This window comes from Rhipicephalus sanguineus, chromosome 4, assembly GCF_013339695.2.
Source record: "Rhipicephalus sanguineus isolate Rsan-2018 chromosome 4, BIME_Rsan_1.4, whole genome shotgun sequence".
In the NCBI taxonomy this organism is placed as follows: Eukaryota; Metazoa; Arthropoda; class Arachnida; order Ixodida; family Ixodidae; genus Rhipicephalus; species Rhipicephalus sanguineus.
The window spans coordinates 128,419,834-128,438,472 of NC_051179.1; the positions used below are offsets into that span (position 1 = coordinate 128,419,834).

General features: G+C 47.0%; 2 protein-coding genes across 7 annotated transcripts in view; both read left to right on the forward strand.

The window, feature by feature from the left end:
* The window catches only part of LOC119390669 (gastrula zinc finger protein XlCGF57.1-like), a 691,222-nt gene that overhangs the window by 592,828 nt on the left and 79,755 nt on the right, over nt 1–18,639 (forward strand). The window lies entirely within an intron of this gene.
* The window catches only part of LOC119390677 (gastrula zinc finger protein XlCGF57.1), a 963,551-nt gene that overhangs the window by 446,578 nt on the left and 498,334 nt on the right, over nt 1–18,639 (forward strand). For 3 of the 6 annotated variants that reach the window (XM_049415123.1, XM_049415122.1, XM_049415125.1), the window contains exons 2-3: nt 5,233–5,310; nt 5,390–5,489. The exons of 1 other annotated variant lie outside the window; for it this stretch is intronic. In XM_049415123.1, coding sequence (XP_049271080.1) covers nt 5,233–5,310; nt 5,390–5,489 — 178 coding nt within the window. Of the gene's footprint in view, nt 1–1,023; nt 1,340–5,232; nt 5,311–5,389; nt 5,613–18,639 lie in introns of those variants that run through there. 2 more of the 6 variants (XM_037658330.2, XM_049415116.1) reach the window with 2 other exon arrangements.

Here is an 18,639-nt window from a genome sequence, read left to right on the forward strand (position 1 = left end):
GCTCTACACGCGCCATCTTCATTCGCGACGTAGAAAACAGTGAGAGTTTCTCAGTACACGAGTTGTACCCTGTCGTGCAGCCAGTGGCGTAGCCAGAAGGAGGGGGGGGGGGGCACACCGGACCCGTGCCTTCCCCCCCCCCCCCCCGAAAGATTTTTCACCATGGGATACAGAGCACAAATTGACACTCGACCCCACTTATCTGCCCGGACCCAATGTCGGATCAAGGAGGTGGCCCCCCACCTCACCCGAAAAAAATTTCGGCCTACGCCACTTCGTGCAGCATGGGGTGAAACACTTCTTGCCCATCGCTCCCTGCGCCCACGCACCTCACATAAGTTCACTGGATGAAATGAAACTGTCACGGTGTACGAATAGTCTAACAAAACACGAATAAAGGCGTTTCGACAAGAAACGCAGCGTCGCGGCAGAGGCGTAGTCAGAATTTTTTTTCGGGAGGGGTTCAACCATACTTTATGTATGTTCGTGCGTGCGTCCGCAGGGTTCCCCATCAGGGGGGGGGGTGACGAAGGTTCATCGCAGCGCCGCCCCCCTACTAAGTCAATGTACGAGACAGATCTTGCGCCCCCCCCCCCTTCTTAGGTGACTAGGGAGCTCGATGTATGGACCAGATTCCCCCCCCCCCATAGGTGACTAGGGGGGGGGACGCACCCCCTGCCCTCCTCGTGCGCACGCCTATGTGCGTGCGTTTGCATGTGTGTGTGTGTATATACGCGAGCAAAATTGAAAATTTTCGGGGGCTGGGTTGAACCCCGCTCCCCCCCCCCTTCCCCTTGGCTACGCCCCTGCGTCGCGTACAGAGCGAAGTGGCACTCAGCATCTATACACACATACACACACATACATATATACGTTTTACTGGCCCCCATGCGCATAGCGTCCTCTGGTGAGAAGAAGGCGAGTGTGAACAACTTTTCGATGCGGCTGCTTTGCAGCGCCGCCGAGCCGGAGTGTCCGTAGGAAACTCTATGGGAGTGTCACCTCTCTTTCCTAACCGTGGTTCCGAGTTTTCCGACCCATTCCGACCAGCGTTTGTACCGGAGATCGTGGGGTTCCGACCACGGTGGTTTGTTTACGCTATGTCCCTATGTCTACGCCGAGCCACCGTAGAGAAGGCACGTCCCGGGTGCTCGCACCGTGACTGTGTGCAGGTTTTCCGCGCCAGTCGCCCTTCTTGTTCCGAATAATCAACGTCCCCACTCCACGTTTATCGTTTGCGCTTCAAAGAACTGGTGCTGCTACACGGAGAACTTCGTCTCGCACCATGCCTGCCTTTTGCTTTGCGTACGGCTGTGCGAACACCGCCGGCCGAGACGATGTAAGTAGTGTTTCACAACTTTACACGTGAGGAAAAACATGCTGCTCAGTGAATCGCTGCTGTGAAAGGAAGTAACTTCAAGCCTTCGAGAACCCCAGTTCTCTGCTCGAAACATTTTCGTGACAGTGGCTGCCGTCGGAGTTAATCTCTAATGCGCGCATAATGGGAATTCTGGTAAAATCTCAACTAAGGCCAAGCGTGGCGCCATCGATGTTCGTTCAGGAACGAAATGAGTCGCAGGCAGCGCAAGCTGCATTCTCGAGGAGACAAAATTACGAGGTAAGCTGTCGAATTTTGGAGCTTATCATGCTACATGTAGAAAAAAAAAAAAAGTTTCACCGCAAGGGTGAAACAGTGAATGCGATAACATCAAATTGTAATGTTAAACGAAGCAAGGATAGCAGCTAATTCTTCTGTATCCGATCTCGCGTAGCTCTACAAGGCGCTGGTGCAAGAGGATACAGCCGCTCCAGGGAGAGAAGTGGTTGTCGGGCAGTATCTTCGCGACTGCGTTCTTCTGATCAAAGTTCACAGTTGCTGGTCGAGCGACGCTCCTCTCCCCCGGGGTCCCTTCATGCTCCTTCAAGATGGGCGGGGCGTTTCGTCTCTGGTTAAGAAGCAATAGACGGCAGGCCTCGCAGGCGGGTTGATCTTATCGCATGCGCCCTCCGTGCGGCGGTGGAGCGAGCAGAGGAGCCTACCCGGCGTAGGTCTCCGCACCTTCTTGGCCCAATCCAGGATCTGGTCCTAGACCTCGGGCACCCTTCATATGGAACATGACGGCAATGGCAAAAACACGTCGATAGGGTCCATATAATTACTATCGCAATAAAATGTTGCGGTGGCTTAGCTTGGCTATGCCAGGATAACGTAGCGTTAGCAAAGGTTCAGCTAATTATTCTTAGCTTTCCTGATTGTCTAGGATTTGCTTGATTATCATGCTTACTGCTGCTCCAATGACACACACGGTATACGTATTATATGGCACATGTATATTTATTTTGCCAGGCAACTACTTCGGGATCCGATGAGTTAAGCTTCTCTGCTATTCTGCGCCGTTGAGCAACATTTGCGCTCTCCTTCTCCATGGCTATACCACACTGGCAAACGCTAGTCAGAGGCACTATCAAGCGGCTCCAGCGCAGTGTCAGACGGCGACTGCATGATGAAGGCGAATAGCTGTGCATGCGCCAGCGCCAATACGTCTGCCAAGGCTGCGACGTCACTCCTCTGGAAAGCGCAGACCGGCGGCAGCGAGTCGTGCGCGGCAGCGGCAGAGTGCGCTGGAGCTGCCGGCTCAGGTTCGTGACATCGCTGATCCTCACGCATGCGCAGCACGGCTCTTGAGGATCCACGCGAAACTGGCTAGGCTAGGCCCGCGTAGCTAACGCTACAAGTTCATGAGGCCATTTCACTATGTGAAAGTGGATGACCAGCGAAGCTGCGTGACACGCGGCACAAAGGTGACACAGAATTTCGATGAGAGGTACAGAAAGTTGCTTTTGAATTTAGCGCATGCTCTTTGAAAGCTTTGCGTTGGAGCAGCATGCATGGTCTTTTTGCCACAACATGCATCGTCTTATCGGGCTTGCCGCATGCATTTAGCGTTTAATGCATAGTCTTGATGAGCCTTTTAAGCGGCATGCGTCTTTTGATCGCATTCTGCATCTTGCAACACTTTAGTGGACCTATGATGGGTAGCAGGGATTGCACAAGGTGGCACATACCTGTTAGGGGGTTTTCTGATCGCGGAGCTACGACTGTGTAATAGACGTTGTAATGCTTGATATATATTCGCCCTGTTTTTCTCCTTCCGTTACGTAAAGCTCCCTTGCTCTTCTGTCGCTGGTGATGCTTTTGCCGAAGGGTTGCAAACCTGGGTGTGTCTATTCTGCAGAATGCCTCTTAATAAATGAGCGTGTCCTTCATAGTCAGTGGTCTGGCACGTGCTCTTAGAAGTTGTCGACCACGGCTGTAATTGAGCACCGATATACACGTCGACAACTTTTGTGAATGTGACCCAGACACAGCATTCGACACGCGAGTCTGAACATGGGCATTTAGAGTATTGAAATCGCTGTAGCAATACTACATAAAGCTTGCAGTCGCCAGAAACAAGTGTGAGTATAGAAAAATTCAAGCAGAATCTCTTTTGGAAGTTGTCTAGGCGATGCCGAAGTGTTGCGATTTATTGTAGGACGCGGCCGTCCCTCGAATACTATTTTCGGGCAGCACTGGCATCCGCTGCTTCTTTGAAGTTTGCTGGTGATGCCACTGGTGGCAAACGCTAGTGAAAACAAGATGCGCGAGCCTCATAGAAGCATTGCTCCTCCCCATTTTTTCATTCGTTTCTTCATTTCAGTTTTATATTTCTAATGCCAATGCTGCTCCACTAGATAACGGTAACGTTTGTTACGCTTTTTGTTGTCCTTGCGTGTGATCTGCCGCGTACTTTTCTTACGTGTGCGTGATCTGTTAACACAGATGAATTAATTCATGTGAAACAGTCTTCCTTGTTTTATTCAGTACCTTAGACAATACAACAACGGTGCATATTATTCTCTTATGCTTCCTTGGCAGATAAAGAAGTGTGCACAAAATGCATGTGCTTTTAGCTCAGCACAGGACTTATAAAATATTAAGAAAACTGAAAGTTAACTTTTAACAGGTGCAGTATGGTTGCACAACGCATGCACGAAAGTGCTAAAGTGAATGGGCAACCAGTTGTCACATCGCGTTTTTTTTTATTTCCCAGACTCTATTACAATCATAAGAAAACTCAAATTGCATTATAAACGCATATTTATTCAAAAAGAATCTTGTGACTTTTCTCGATTTAGCCCCAATAGTCATTCATATGCATCTTTAATTACAGAAGGCATGACTTAAAATTTGAAAGGAATTATGCATGCTTGTAGCATATCTATCCTTCGTATACTGTATTCTGTCACAAGCTGAGAAAAAATGTCAAATCTCCACTCAAAACCGCGGTGTGGCTGTCCTTCACCTGTGAAAGACAGTCATGATGGCCGGTTTTTGCTTGAACCACAAGTACTTCTCAGCTAGTGTAAATATAAATACTACACAAATTAGGAGTTCATGGTGCGTTGTTGCTACCTGAAATGTTATGTATTCTTGAGCATTGATGTCAGAATCCTCGATGAAACTTACCAGGGTGTTGAAATTTCCGACCTAAAACCAGCGACAGAAACATGCATCTGTATGGGAAAAAAAAACCGCCTGAAACACTGGAGAAATGCTTGACATCACAAAAATGAGTAAGAGTATTGGATGGAGCATTTATGCAATTTTTTCTGGAAGGAACAGCAATGGCTGAAGGTGGAGCAGGCATTTTTCCTTAGGTTTTAACCGACTACAGATCCTACATTGGCATATAAAATGTGCATCAAGAGCTTTACACTAGCGTAACAAGTGGTAACTGCTGACACGTTCACTCTCCTTTGTGGAAGCAATATTGCAATTGCATTGCAATATTAATCATCTTCTATTAATCTATTAATCTAATAATCTATTAATCATGCAATATTAAGAAATGCAAGAATGGCAATGACACACTGGTTATCACAGAGTGGCTGCAAGATGATGCGCAAGGCCGTGATACTGTTAACTGTAACACAGATGTAGGGTTATAGCCCCCTAGAATATTCTAGCATATTGTCGTATAAGCTGCACTTATTTCAGTGGCTCCGACTCTGCAGCTCCAGTCACCCTACTCAACTCATCGAACTGCTGTGAACTGGAGGAAGACACATTGCTCACAGAAATTCGCTCACTGTGATAGAAAGCCCCCTTTTGTTGGGAGGCCATCTTGTCTCATTTGTCCTCAAGACCAGCGGTTCACGGTTCATGCACTGTTTGATACACTGTTACAGATTCTTGGACAGCCGCTCTCTGGAGACGGAACCATCGGGCAAGCGCCAGGACCGAGTCATTGTTGCAAAACAGATCCCGTAAGCGGGTTTTCATTAGTTTACTTGGCGATAATCTTTATCGTTATCATTCATAACAACACAAGCCAATTTATTTCAGGATGACCTCGCAGCAGATCCAGTATATGATGCAGCATGGGGCCTTAGTCTGGAGTCAGGAAAAGCCGTAGAAACATCACCAGAGCCAGCGTGTGAGCCAGGTCATGTCACAGATAAATCTGTTCAAGTGCGACTACTAACCCACCATGAAGCATCACAAGCAAACGAAAAGAAAATGCTGTCAACAAGTTCTACACAAACTGAGCCTCAAGCTGTTTCTTCAGGTATGTCTCCGCATTCGCCATTAAAGAAAAAAGTCAAGTTCGTCGCAAGGGCAAAACAATGAACACTATCGCAACAAATTGGAATGTTATGCCAAGTTAGGCTAGCAGCTCACTCCTTTAGGATGTCTTTCTACAAACCAGTGGCATAAAGGCTTGTTGTTAACACATCTTAAGTCATGTTTTTCTCTTCAGAGGGCTGCGGTGAGTGATTGGGAGAGGGATGGGAAAGAAAAAAATGGGGGGGCCACGGTAAAATGGGGAGGCACAATAATGTCTTGCGAGCTTCTGCTCTGGCTGTCACACCCGAGATGAAGCCTGATGCCAGTGGCTGTATCCTCGGGGTCATTCAGGTACTTCTGCAGTGACCATCATAGCTCATTGGCAGCCATGGCGATGCTGCGGCAGGTAGTATCCGGTCCTGGAAAGCAGACTCTCACCATTCAGGGGGATTGAGGCAATGAGTATGTGGTCCGAGTTCAGCAGGCAGTCCCAGATTATGTGCTCAAGGTCTGCCCCAGTGTTGAAGGGGCTGCAGACACCAGTGTGTGAGGTTTCTAGGCCATGGGGTTCTTCGTTTCAGTGAAGACGCTGCACGAGGAAGGGATTGAGGTGCGTTCCGATCTGTATACCTGCCGCAGCAGTGCCTGCTGCTGGCGGGTATCGGCACTTGAAGGAAGGATAGGTATATTGAATGTTGTATAGTGCGAGAGATAGCAGCAGCGGTAATGCTTTGGTTGGGCTATTGCATCCATGAGGCCATATCAGTCCCTGTGTGTTTCAGTTTCTTGAGGTGCATTCCACGAGATGTATTCAGGTAGTTTCGACTGCATGGATAGCATAGTGTGCACTAGTCAGTGTGCCTATAAAATCCCAAGATTTTGTTTTGTGATGAACGTGGCTTCAAGGACAATACACCTGAAGAGCTCAGAGAAGCGCCTCCCAACACTGCAGTTTATTCCAGTGAAAGAACCCAAGGTCCACGTGGCATGCGCTGTACCTTGTTTTAATTTTTTCTTTCCTTTTAGCACGCGCTATTTCCATTGTTATAAACAGTGCCCGTTCATTTCCTGGTATACCCATATGTCCTGGGAACCAGTGCAATTGGACATTATGCCCGTTTTCTTGCAGACGACGCACTTGGAAATGTAGTTGTTGAAGGGCAGAGGTGGTGCGAGTGTGTTTACACATGTGAGAGGCATCATGGGAGTCTGTAAATACTCTGTAGTGACATTTAGCATCTCTTGGCAAATTGTGAGTGGTGAACTCGGCATGTTTGGGAAAATCGTAGATAGCATACAGTTCTGTCGTACATGTGTGAATGCTCTGGCTTGTGAGATAGAGTTTGCTTCCTCTTTCGTTTGCCTCCAAGTCACTGTCATAGAGAACACCAACAGTTCTCTTGTTGTCCGATGGAGGCATCCACGCACACTCTTTGACAGGTGCCATGGGGTGGTTACCATTGCGTATTTGCTGCGTGTATTTCTTGTGGAGTCAGGCTTGCCGAGTGTTCGTTGCCCGTGTTCTTTGGCAAGGTTTGGGGTCTGCAATTTGTGTGTGCTGCCAAGGGGGAGATATGTGCGGTAGCACAGGAAGGTTAGTTACGTCATGCCAAATTTTAGCAAGGGCTCTACCTGCTTGCATAGACTTCAGTAGTGTGATTAGCGTCAGCTCGTGCATAGACAACAGGTCAGCAATATCTCCCATAGGTAAAGTGACCATATTTCGCAAGCTCCAAAGCGGCTCGAGGAGGGGGGTTTGTTTGCGGAATGAAGGAAGGAAGAACATGTCATACAGCTCAAACAGAAGATTCCACTTTTAACTGCTAAGCTGTTTTAAGCTTCAAGTAAGTCCGCGTAGTTTACACAAGAACTCGGGCGTGTATGCACCACAGGAATTAGGCAAGCCCCACTACAGAGTCAGCAGGTGCGACGTAAAATGAAGACATTAGAGGTAGAGAGCAGAGTGAAAAAAGCTGATGGGAGTGCGGTGGGGAAGGAGGTTGGAGCATGGGGTGGGAGAGAGTAAAGCCTAGTAAAACGAGGAGTGCTGAGGCAAGGACTTGAGAAGGAGGACCTGGTGAGCGATGTGCAAGAAATCAGCTTGGCGAAGTCGAGAGGAAGAACGAAAGGAGTAGGAGAGGAGATGGGAAGTGGAGAGGAGGAGGAGAAGAAATAAATAAAACTCAGTAAAATTTCTAAAGAGGATTTGAACCAGGGTACCCACGATCCGAAGGCGAGCATCGTAGCGACAAGGCTGTCCAGTCGTGGTAGCTGAACAAGCCTTTTTGGGAACCATATATGCGTTGCTGTGGGTGAGAGAAGGAGAAAAAGAGATAGAGTGAAGAGATCAAAGATAGAAAGAATGAAGGCCAAAAAGTGAGAAAGAAAGAATTAGAGATAGAGAGAGAAAGAAAGAAATAGACATAGAGAGAGAAAGAAATCAGATCATCGCCATGTATAGTATAGTATAGCAAAGGGTTGTAGTGGTTGGGCTAGCTGACCACGACTACGAGCCGCCTTTCGCCGAAAGTGGGACAAAACACCGTCCCACAAGTAGGTTTGCAGGACAGTGGGACCCCAGCCGCAAAATTAGGACATGTCCCACCTGAATCGGGACATCTGGTCGCTTTTTTTCATACCACAAGAGGTTTTCAGTGCAGTGAAGGGTGTATACTTTCAAAGCCCTGTGATCATTCTCCTGGCGTTCTTATTGAGGTGCTGCAGAGCATGCAATGCAACTGTGTTCCAGTGAACGGGTGAAAGAAGGTGCCATACAGGATACGAGAATGTAAGAATGCCTGTACAAAGTGCTGATTTCTTTCTCTCTCACGCCCCTCATACACTTGGCGATCATGTGAAGAACTTGATTTGGACCTGCTTGTAGCTTTTTCTGTTTGACGGAACCATGCTGTGAATATGCACCGTGCACACAAGAGCAATCAGAGTAGTGAAACCTTCTCAATATGTAGCTGCTGGAAACGTCGCATAAGTACGCACCTAAACGGTAGTACAGTGAAACCTCTCAATAGCGAAAGGCCTCAAGGACGAAATTGTCGCAGTATTAAGATATCTGGTGTACTATGCAAACGTCCGTAAAGTTCAATGCATTTGGCTTCTTGCAGCAGCAAAGAGACTTTAAAAAGCACTCCCAGAATAACAAAACTTTCAGGTTGTGATCTGCAACATTTTTTCAACCCATGGGCTAGTTGGGAACCATACTTTAAAAGGACTGAGTGTTGGGCGAGTTGGTACTCCATTACCTACGCTTACCCACGCATTACCACGCTTGTGCGTGTGAGACACACGCACAAGCGCAGACTAGCAACTGGAAGTTTGTTGAAGGAAGCACAAAAATATAAGTAACAAGAACAAGTAACAGTATAAGTAACAAGAACAAGTAACAAGGTGGCGGTTAGATAGTCTATCTAACCGCCACCTCTAATCATTCACGTGGTTTTCTTGGTTACTTATATTTTTGTCTTCCTTCAAATAACTTCCAGTTGCTAGTCTGCGCTTGTGCGTGTGTCTCACTTGTCCCTGTTTATTTTGCGCAGTTTTCGTAGTATTGGGAAACCCAGTAGTTCGAAAATTGCAGCACCGCTCATTAGACAAGTCAGGCACATACCTTTCTGCGTATAAGCATTGGTGCGACCATTGCTGCTTACATTTGGTTAGGGAGGATGATAGCAAGAAGACTTCTTTTTTTGCTGAGAACAGTTTTCTGCTGACACCTCTGTTGGCAACTATGTCGGCACATGACGTTTCAAGTGATCTCACCCACGAAAGTGACGTCATGCCGACAGACATTCTGTAGACTGCCTAACTGCTTGCTGCCGCGCGACTCTTCGTGTGCACGCTGAGATCGCCTGTGCTTTGCTTACATGCAGTGTTAAGCCTTTTAGAAAGATGCCTCCTCCTATTAAAAACCATAAGTTTTTGATGCTTTAGTAGAAGTCTTCCATCATCACCGAAGCTGCGAAAGGCGAGGCTCGAGCCGTCCAGCTCCTTCAAAGCAGTGTGAAACAAAGCAAGATCAGCAACTTCTTTAAATAAATTTTGGTTGTGCTAGGTAATTGGTGTGCGTATTTTTCTATTTTAGCAGCAACAAAATTCTCATGAAAATGAACAAAAATTGCTTCCTCGGCGATTTTGTTATTGAGTGTTTCGGCTGTATGCATTAACCACCAAGTCCAAATTAGCATTTCCTGATGCGCGCCATCAGCTCCAGTACAGATATACATACAGTGTCACAGCAAATATTGCCTAAAGTACCCACCACAATGCCTTTTTTGTTTACCAAAGTGTGGAAAAGATTCTGGCTCTCTCGTGCGCTAGCGCATTGTCATGGTGTACGCCAAATGACATTTCGGAACTATTGCAGGGTCCGGGATACACAGCGACTGACGTAGTGACTGAACAGACTGTATTGGCTTTCCGCGATACGTGTCTATGCGTCGTGCCATTGTCTGTCACTAAGTGAAAACTGACACAATTTTCATTAAAGCGTGGCATGACTGCATGGATCTGATCGTCCCTGGCTAGCTGTGTGCACCACGCTGCCTACTCATCGCACGCCGTCATTTCTGGGCCATTCGCATACATCGTATGTGCATTTGTCACGGGCGTGTTCTTCGTATTCACTCTGCTTCAATGCGTGCACAGATGCGGTGATTAGCTTGTTTGGTTATGGCAGCGAGGACGAGTTCATCGCTTGATTGGCCAGCTTACAGCAGCGATGCTGCTGGACGAGCTTCCAGCAAGCGATGCAGACTCGTCAGTGCTCTAGTGGTCCTGGCAATGGACAGAGGCGCATGTGAGTTGCCGCCTAATAAAAGTGTGCAGAATGACTGCAACAGCGCGTTTCTTGGGCACATTGAAAGCCTTGACCAAGTTGCGGTTGGTCTCGTAATCCTCAGTACGAAAGTGCAGCGAGCACACACGCAGAGTTTTTGACTGTTTAGCACACTGCGCAATGGCAGACACTAAGCCACTTCGAGCGTAAGGGTTCACATCCGCGGCACCCAGTGAAAAGACACATCGGTTTCCTTGCTGCAGCCCTGGCGTTGTGCACCATTCGGGCATCCGTCAACATCACATGCATGCGGCATTTTGTCGACTTTCTGTCCAGAGCGACGTTTCACGAGCGCGGCAAAACACACGTGGCAGGACGCGACCGCGTGAGACGAAGCAGGGAGCTCGGGCAAAATGCAGTTCGGCGAGAAAACGGAACCTTTGAACCACGACGCGCCGTTCCCCATGGCAACGCTACAGAGGTTCTTTTTTCCATGACTCAAACGGAAAGAACAAACACCATTCTATTACGTCTTTTGATGCACGGAAGGTTCTTTTTTTATTGCTGCCAGTTTGATTACTAGTGATTTATTGTAGGCAGACTCTCATACTTACGGTCTCACTTCGAAAATGCCCCACTCGTGGCGCTCATCATGTGATAAATTTAGCTTAATTTCTCAGTAAGTAGGGCACTGCTGTTATAATATTGCCATGTTTTAGAACGTTGTCATACATTGAGCTTTCACGCTGACATAAATGTTATTTGCCTTTAGTGTCCCTTTAAGTAGGCTACGCCGCACATGTCCTGCTTGGTCACAAAGCCTAGTCACAAAGCGTCGCTGCAATCACGCGGAGGTCGACAGTGTCAGCCCAATCTTTCTGGTGAACTCATCTATGCTATTACCCGCCATATTTAGAGCCTCCTCTTGTTGTCTCAGCGAACCTTTCGTAGTTCAAATCATCACATCATCAGCATAAACAGCGTGTCCAATGCCTTCGATTTCCTCCTGGGAGGAAGAGCTGCTAGGACAAGATTGAATAGCATAGGGGAGATTACGGCTTCCTGTGGCACACCAATTGGTTGCAAAGATAAGAGCTACACTCATTGTCAGCTTGGACCTGAAACATTCTGTTTTGCAGGAAAGCAACAATAAGATTGTTGAATGTTGCCCTTGTAATGTCCAATTCTCGTGCAGCTTGAATATTCATGAATGGTGGAGGGTGCCCAAGGCCAACTACTATACGAGCGCATAAGGACGAAGTGTCTGGCAAGATTTTTAAGAATAACTTGAGTAGAAAAAACCAAGTGTGAATCCATATTGGGTCTGCGGCAGAAGGCTGTTTTATTCTAACCACCATATATAATCTGCACTGACCGCTCTATGAGCTTGCACAGGCATGATGTCAGAGAAACCAGTTTCAAATTACCGAGACAGCTTGGTGACTTGTTCGTTTTGGAATAGGCTTGACAGTTGAGTGATGCTAATCCACTGGAAGGTTTTCATCTTTTCATATACGGTTGATCTCCACCAGAACAAAGATTTTGCATCCTGACGGGAGGTTCTTAACGCACGCTACTGTAATTTCATCAGCGCCTGGCGCGCCACGTGTGTTTTTACTACCTAAAGCACCTCGAATTCGGTTATTAAAAAGGTTGTATTAAAACGTTGTCTACACTTTAGCATAATCCCCACATAGGTTTGCCTGGGGCAACATTTTTCTAGAAGAAAGATGCCTGCCGCTTTTTCTGAGAGTTTTGTTTTGGTGATGCCTTCCATCAGTGCAACGCGTGGCTGTGCCATCAGATGTCTTGCGACGGCCCAGGAGGGATCTCTGGATACCCCACCCCACTTTGCTTCAAGTTGTTGATCCGTTCATATCTCTCGTATTTGCATCCGATGCTCAAGGCTAGCTCCTAGTATCTTCTAGATTTTTTTGGTAAGGAACGCAGTTTGGCTTAGTTTGTCTACAAGCATCTCTTTGCTCGATATTCTGACAAAAAGTTTAAGCTCCTGGTTCCTTTAATGCAGGATGGTGCCTTCAGGGTCTGGTTGATCCCTGAAACATGCAACGTCTGTTCCTGCATGCTTGACATGCATTGTATCTTTCATTGAGTCATCTAGCCTGCAATATGGCTGTTGTGCTTGCTTGAGAAATTATCCCAGTGTGTAATCATGCATTCTCGCCAATTACATGAGCTGCAGCATGAGACACCACTTTTTTCTCATGTTGTGGCAGTAGGAAGATGGTCGCTGCCTAGAGGATCCTCAAGAAGCTGCAGTGAGAGGTTCTGGGTTCAAGGACCCGTTAAGTTAGGTGTTTGTGTTAGGCCTTAAGTTAGGCGTTGTGTTTGTGCTACCCGGGCCTTGTATTGCCTTGCGGTAGATTTAGTAGTGTTTAGAATTAACGGTTAGAACTTTCATTATACGACGAGCTCATGGGCTGCACTTCGTTAGTTTCATGCCACGTGCTGAGCATTAAAATCTCTGCAGATAAGAATTGTGTCCTTTGGATAGATCTTCTGGAAATGTCGTATGTAGCTGAAATCTGCTTTGGTATGTTTGGCCTGTGTTCGCATGTTTTCTCGATGCGTGAACGCTGAAAACACAATCATTATTTTTTTGGGCACCAGCTGAATCTGACAACCCATGATGCTTCCATTGTTCAAGTACCAAGGCTGAGTGTCAAGTTGCATGTGGGCGAGTTTTCTATCCACATACGTGGCTGCATATGCAGGTGGGGCAGTCTCTTACGGGAAGCCATAGCTCCTGTATCCTGGTAAGCATGGAATGGGACTGTTCAGCTCCAGCAGTGCCAAGGTGGTGGGTTTTTTACTGTTATGCGATCGGTCCCAACGTAATATCATGCCGCTTTCACTGAATCATGTTTGGGATGTCTCCCCCCCCCATATCCGGACCGTGACTGTGGGCGTTACCATGATCGAGCTGCTGTGCCATGCTATGTATGAGTGAACTGTGTCGGCACCATTAGAAGAGACAGTAAAGCAGCCATGATAACTTATGAAGTGGTGGTGACACCTCTGAAGGCGATACGGTCTCTTCAGCGAGTGCAGCGACTTTTGTGCTGTCTCTTCCACACAGAGTAAGTTGTAGAGTGCAGCACGTACAAACGGTACAAAGGTGTGTACTGTCTACTGATCTTTGTTGAGGTGGTGCATGCTGCCATGCCCTTTTAGAGTGCAATTCTTAGGCGCCCATTCCTGCGTTGAGTGGCGTCACTGTCAGCTTAACAAATAGACATGTAAAAGCAACCGATAGACATGACAAATAAAATGAAAAAAAAAAGCCAGGATAGCATGGGATTTGAGCCCGGGCCCTCTGCGTGGCAGTCTAGTATTCTATCGCAGAGCCAAGGATGCTTGAGACTCACTTGCAAAAGACCCTATACAGGCGTCATGTCACTCAAAAAATCACATTAATTTATGTAATATAGCGTGGCAGAAGAGTAAAATAACGACCATTCATCATACAATGTTAATTGTGCAATAAGGGTGTGCTTTAAAACTTCCCACCCACTGTAAAGTCCGAGCCATAATTCTCATCGTCATCAGCCACACGCAGCACCAACAAAGTGTGAATATCTTACAGATATGGAGCGGGTACCTCGCTTATCTGCAGAAAGAAGAATAATGGCGTAGTCGATACCTTGCGGAAAGCCAAAACTTCAAACACAGTTGGCTTTGCCCCAACAGAAGCTGCACTCGGAATTTGCATTAGACAGTATTGTAATTGTCGGTAATTTTTTATGAAAGTTTGCGATTGCTGCCCGAGTACGACTGACCCCCCACCCCCTTCGCTGGCCGTTCGTGCACCATCACGCAATGGGGATGGCCGGCACGTTTAATCCCTGCTGAGCAGCGACCGTTGGCAGCCCTCCCGCACTTTATCTTGTGCATTGAACGCACAACACGGGGCACGATGTTATCGATTCGGACTTCATATGAAAGCTGACAGTGATGGTGAAAATGCACCTCGAGTGTCCATTTAATTGCTATCGCAATAATCACAGAGGGACTGCATGCATTGTTCGCTGTGGTCATAGCTGAACGCAGTTGTGGGCCTAATATCTACCCCGAATTTAATTGTATTACAAAGACAGTCATTTCCATGGGACGTGTGCTTCCAGGACATGCCGAAAATTGCATTCTATAATTTGAAAACCAATAAAAACAATCTACCGTGTGTCTCTGTATTCAGTGTTATAACGATGCCCAGTGTAGTATTGCACAGATATATTGTTACGAAGGAATGGATTTATTTACAGATGAGATGAAATGGTTGGAAGCAGGATGAGTGTAACTGCGGATGAAGACCGTCCGGTTCGCAACAACACAACCACGCAGTCCAAGTGCCGGCTCCGCTACTCTTCCTCTCTTCTGCGTTCTGCACACTTGCGGTTTCCCTTACATTTTGCCCGGAGGCAGACGAAACTCGCCGAGTGAGCTAAAGATGCCTATGATGGCACTGCTTGACGCGAGCCACATGAACAACTGTGTAATGCGCGAATGCCGGTGACTTGAGTGACATCGTAGGTATGTCACCTAAACGAGAAACTATCACAAACGGCTTAGAATTTTGGCTAGAAACTTCCGGTACAGTCTTTTTTTGAACAGCAGTCCACCTCCAAACGTAGTCACCAGGAGAAAAACTTACAGGCATATGCTTGGCATCGTAGCAACTCTTACTTTGTTCTTGTAAAGGCAACATTCCAAGGCGTGCAAGTCGACATGCTGATCGGCACGACACAATGTCTCAGCGATGGAAAGATCTTCCTGATGTGAGAACGGTAGTAGAGTGTCCAGAAAACTCTGATGGTTTCGTGCATAAAGTAGGAAGAAAGGTGCATACCTAGTAACATCGTGCTTGACGGTATTGTATGCGTAGTTACGAAAGGCAAGATGCGTCCCAGTTCCTGTGGTCAGCATCAACATACGTCGATAGAATATTCATAAGAGTACGATTCGTCCTCTCGGTGAGACCGTTAGTTTGCGAATGGTAAGGAGTGGAGTGATGATAAGAAGAACAACAAAGGCGCAAAGGTTCTTCAACAACGTCGGCGATAAATTGCCGTCCACAGTCACTGATGACTACCCATGGAGCGCCGTGCCGCAATACAACCTGTTGTAGGAGAAAAGAACAGACGGTGGCCACTGAGGCAAATGTAAGTGCCTCTGTTTCAGTATATCGAGTTAAATAATACACGCACACTACAGCATATCGGTGGCCGGATGGGGTCTTACGAAGTTGTTTGAGCAAGTCGATGCAGACTTTTTCAAAAAGAGACGTCGGTGGTGAAACGGCTGTAAATAACCTGCCGGAGCAGTCGTGGTTTGCTTGTGGCGCTGACAAACAGCGCAGCTTGTGACGTACTGTTTCAGGTCTTCCAGATTTTCAGCCAGTAAAACCTCTCACGAAGTCGGTGTAGCGTACGTGCGAATCTAAGGTGACCGGACGTTATGTCATCATGCATCAAACTGTGAACGACTGGGCGCAAGCTCTCTGGCACCACTAGAAGCACCGGAAGATCGTTAGCTGAGTAGTTCCTCTTGTATAGCAAGCCGCTAGAAAGTGTAGAATGCTTTCCTGAGGAATCCTGTGCGGTTCCAGTAAGGGTTTCAAGGTAGGGTCGCGTTGTTGCTCGCTGTTGAAGTGGCTCAGATCGGAAAAGTCGGACGAGACAGAATCTAAATAATCATCAAAGTCATCGTCGTCAGCATTGGTTAGCACTGAAGGAAGGCGGGATAGGCAGTCGTCATCCGTGTGACATCGTCTGCTCTTATAGGTCACAGAAAGCTGTACTCTTGGAGGCGCAACGAGCCAACCGGCCACACGGGTTGCGAAGTCCAACAAGACAGCATAGTGAGTGATGGCCAGTCACTATTGTGAACTCTCGGCCGCGCAGATACGGCCTGAACTTCTGAATGGCGAAGACGACTGCTAAGCACTCGAACTCGGTGACGGTGTAGTTCTTCTCTGCTCTGGTCAGTGTCTGACTCGCATAAGCTACAACATGCTGGCAGCCGCTGCAGATTTGGACGAACACAGCACCAACACCAAGTCCACTAGCATCAGTATGCAATTCTGTGAAACCTTCGGGATCAAAATGCTTCAGGATAGGTCCTGATGTCAGCAAAATTTCAGCTTTTGAAATGCAGCCTCACATTATCGTCCCACAAGTACGGCTCGTATTTATGGAGAAGGGACGTCAGCGGGGCAACGAGCTGTGCAAAATTCTTATAAATCGGCAGAAATGAGCATAGACCCAGAAAACTTCGCAGGTCCTTCACCTTTGCAGTTGTTCAAAGGTACGAACCACTGCGGTCTTCTGTGGGTCTGGTTGAATGCTTTCTCTCTCTACAGGAAAGCCTAGTACGAGGGCTTCTTGTTCACCAAAACGATACTTTGAGAGTTTAAAGCAAGGCCAGCTTTCCGTATGCATTCAAGCACAAGTTACAAGCGGTGATTTCTCTTGAAAAGTCTTTCCATAAACAATAACGTCATCTAAATAGTACATGCAAATTTCCCACTTTAGTCCATGGAGTACTGTATCCCTAAATCTCTCAAATGTCGCTGGACATTGCACACCGAAGGGCATCACGGTAAGCTCAAAAAGACTGTCAGGTGTTATGAAAGCTGTCTTCTCCTTGTCTGCTGGGTGCATGGGAATTCGCCAATACCCCGAACGTAAGTCAACAGAAGAAAAATAGGAGGCAGAGTGCAGACAGTCAACGGCGTCATCTGTATGTGGCAGAGGGTAGACGTCTTTTTTCGAAATGACGTTTAACACTTTTGTGACCGCACCTATTCCCATCTATAGTATGTTATCGATGACTTCAAGTTCAAGTTTTGGCACTCTCTTAGCGGTTCTGGACAGCTAACGCAGTACAAAGGGAAAAATAACATGTTTTTATCAGTTTTGTTTGCAAGTTTCTTTTTTTTACCCCTGGGAGATTTTTAAAGCTCGTTCGCAGTCGGGTAGGTGAGCGCTCGTTGTTTCAGACTTCGCGTCGTCGCTCGCGGGTCCTCCATGGAAACAGCGAATTTCGACGGATTCCGATTAATCTGAGCGGGAATCTCTGGATGATGGTAGCAGCACAGACACGGAAGACGACTTCGATTCGTCAGGCTTCACTACGGACGGCGAAAGTGTGTCAAACCTCCCCGGAACATCAACGGCTATCCGCGAGTAAGTTTAGTCTTCTCGTCGGGTCGTTTCATGGCTGCCGCACTTCGATGTAAAGAGTATCCGATGCGTACTAGACTAACAGCTCTTATCTGCAATGTGTTAACTTCATTCGGGCGGGAGCATTGAGCGCCGGCTGCAGAAAGAGCGCAGTTCTCTCCGACGAAGACTGCGCAGAGTGGACTTTGACCCAACGCTCCAATGTGCTGCGCGGCGGCGTCTTCGTGTTGTTTTTCACTGCAGAAATCGTCAGAGAGATATGCAACCACATATATAAGTATGCGTGGATGCATACTTTCGAAAAGGCAACATACAGTGAGAGGGACGGATCCATGGAGGGAAGTTACTGAAGAGAAGATAAGCAAGTTCGTCGCACTCCATGTGTACATGGTAATCATTGAAGTCCCGCGCTTGCATTGGTGTTGGTGTCGATGACACATATTTCCAGGCCTTCGTCCACCGTCAGTGATGCCATGGAAAAGGTTCAAGGCTTCTTGATTGTCTCTGATCTGAAAAAACGACCATTGCATCCCACGAGAAGCTTCACCACGTGTTCTCTATTGCAACACATGAACGATTCTTCTATGCTATTTTTTAACCCCGTCGGAACCTGTCAGTGGATGAGAAAATGGTGAAATCTTAAGGTCGGTATTGTATTCGGCAGTATGGGAGAAAGAGGTCAAATGAGGGTACAATTATCGATTTTTGCAGATTTGGAACAGGCTACACCATTCATTTCAACGAATACACAGGAAAATTGAAAAATCACAACTGCAAACTATGCTAGGAACGTTGAACAGAAAAAAAAAAATTTTCCCGAAACATGTGCAGCCAGCCTTTGTTTCACCGCGTCGAGAAACTGCATCGCGCGGTGGCATAATAACACTAGTGCCTATATTCTTGTATTTATGTAAATATTATTCGTCTTACACAGCTTATATTTCCACTATTATTCTACGAGGGCTTTGCGTTGAAAACGTATATTTCGATTTTTTTTAATGTTTAACCTTTGCAGAGTAGCATTGATATTTTTT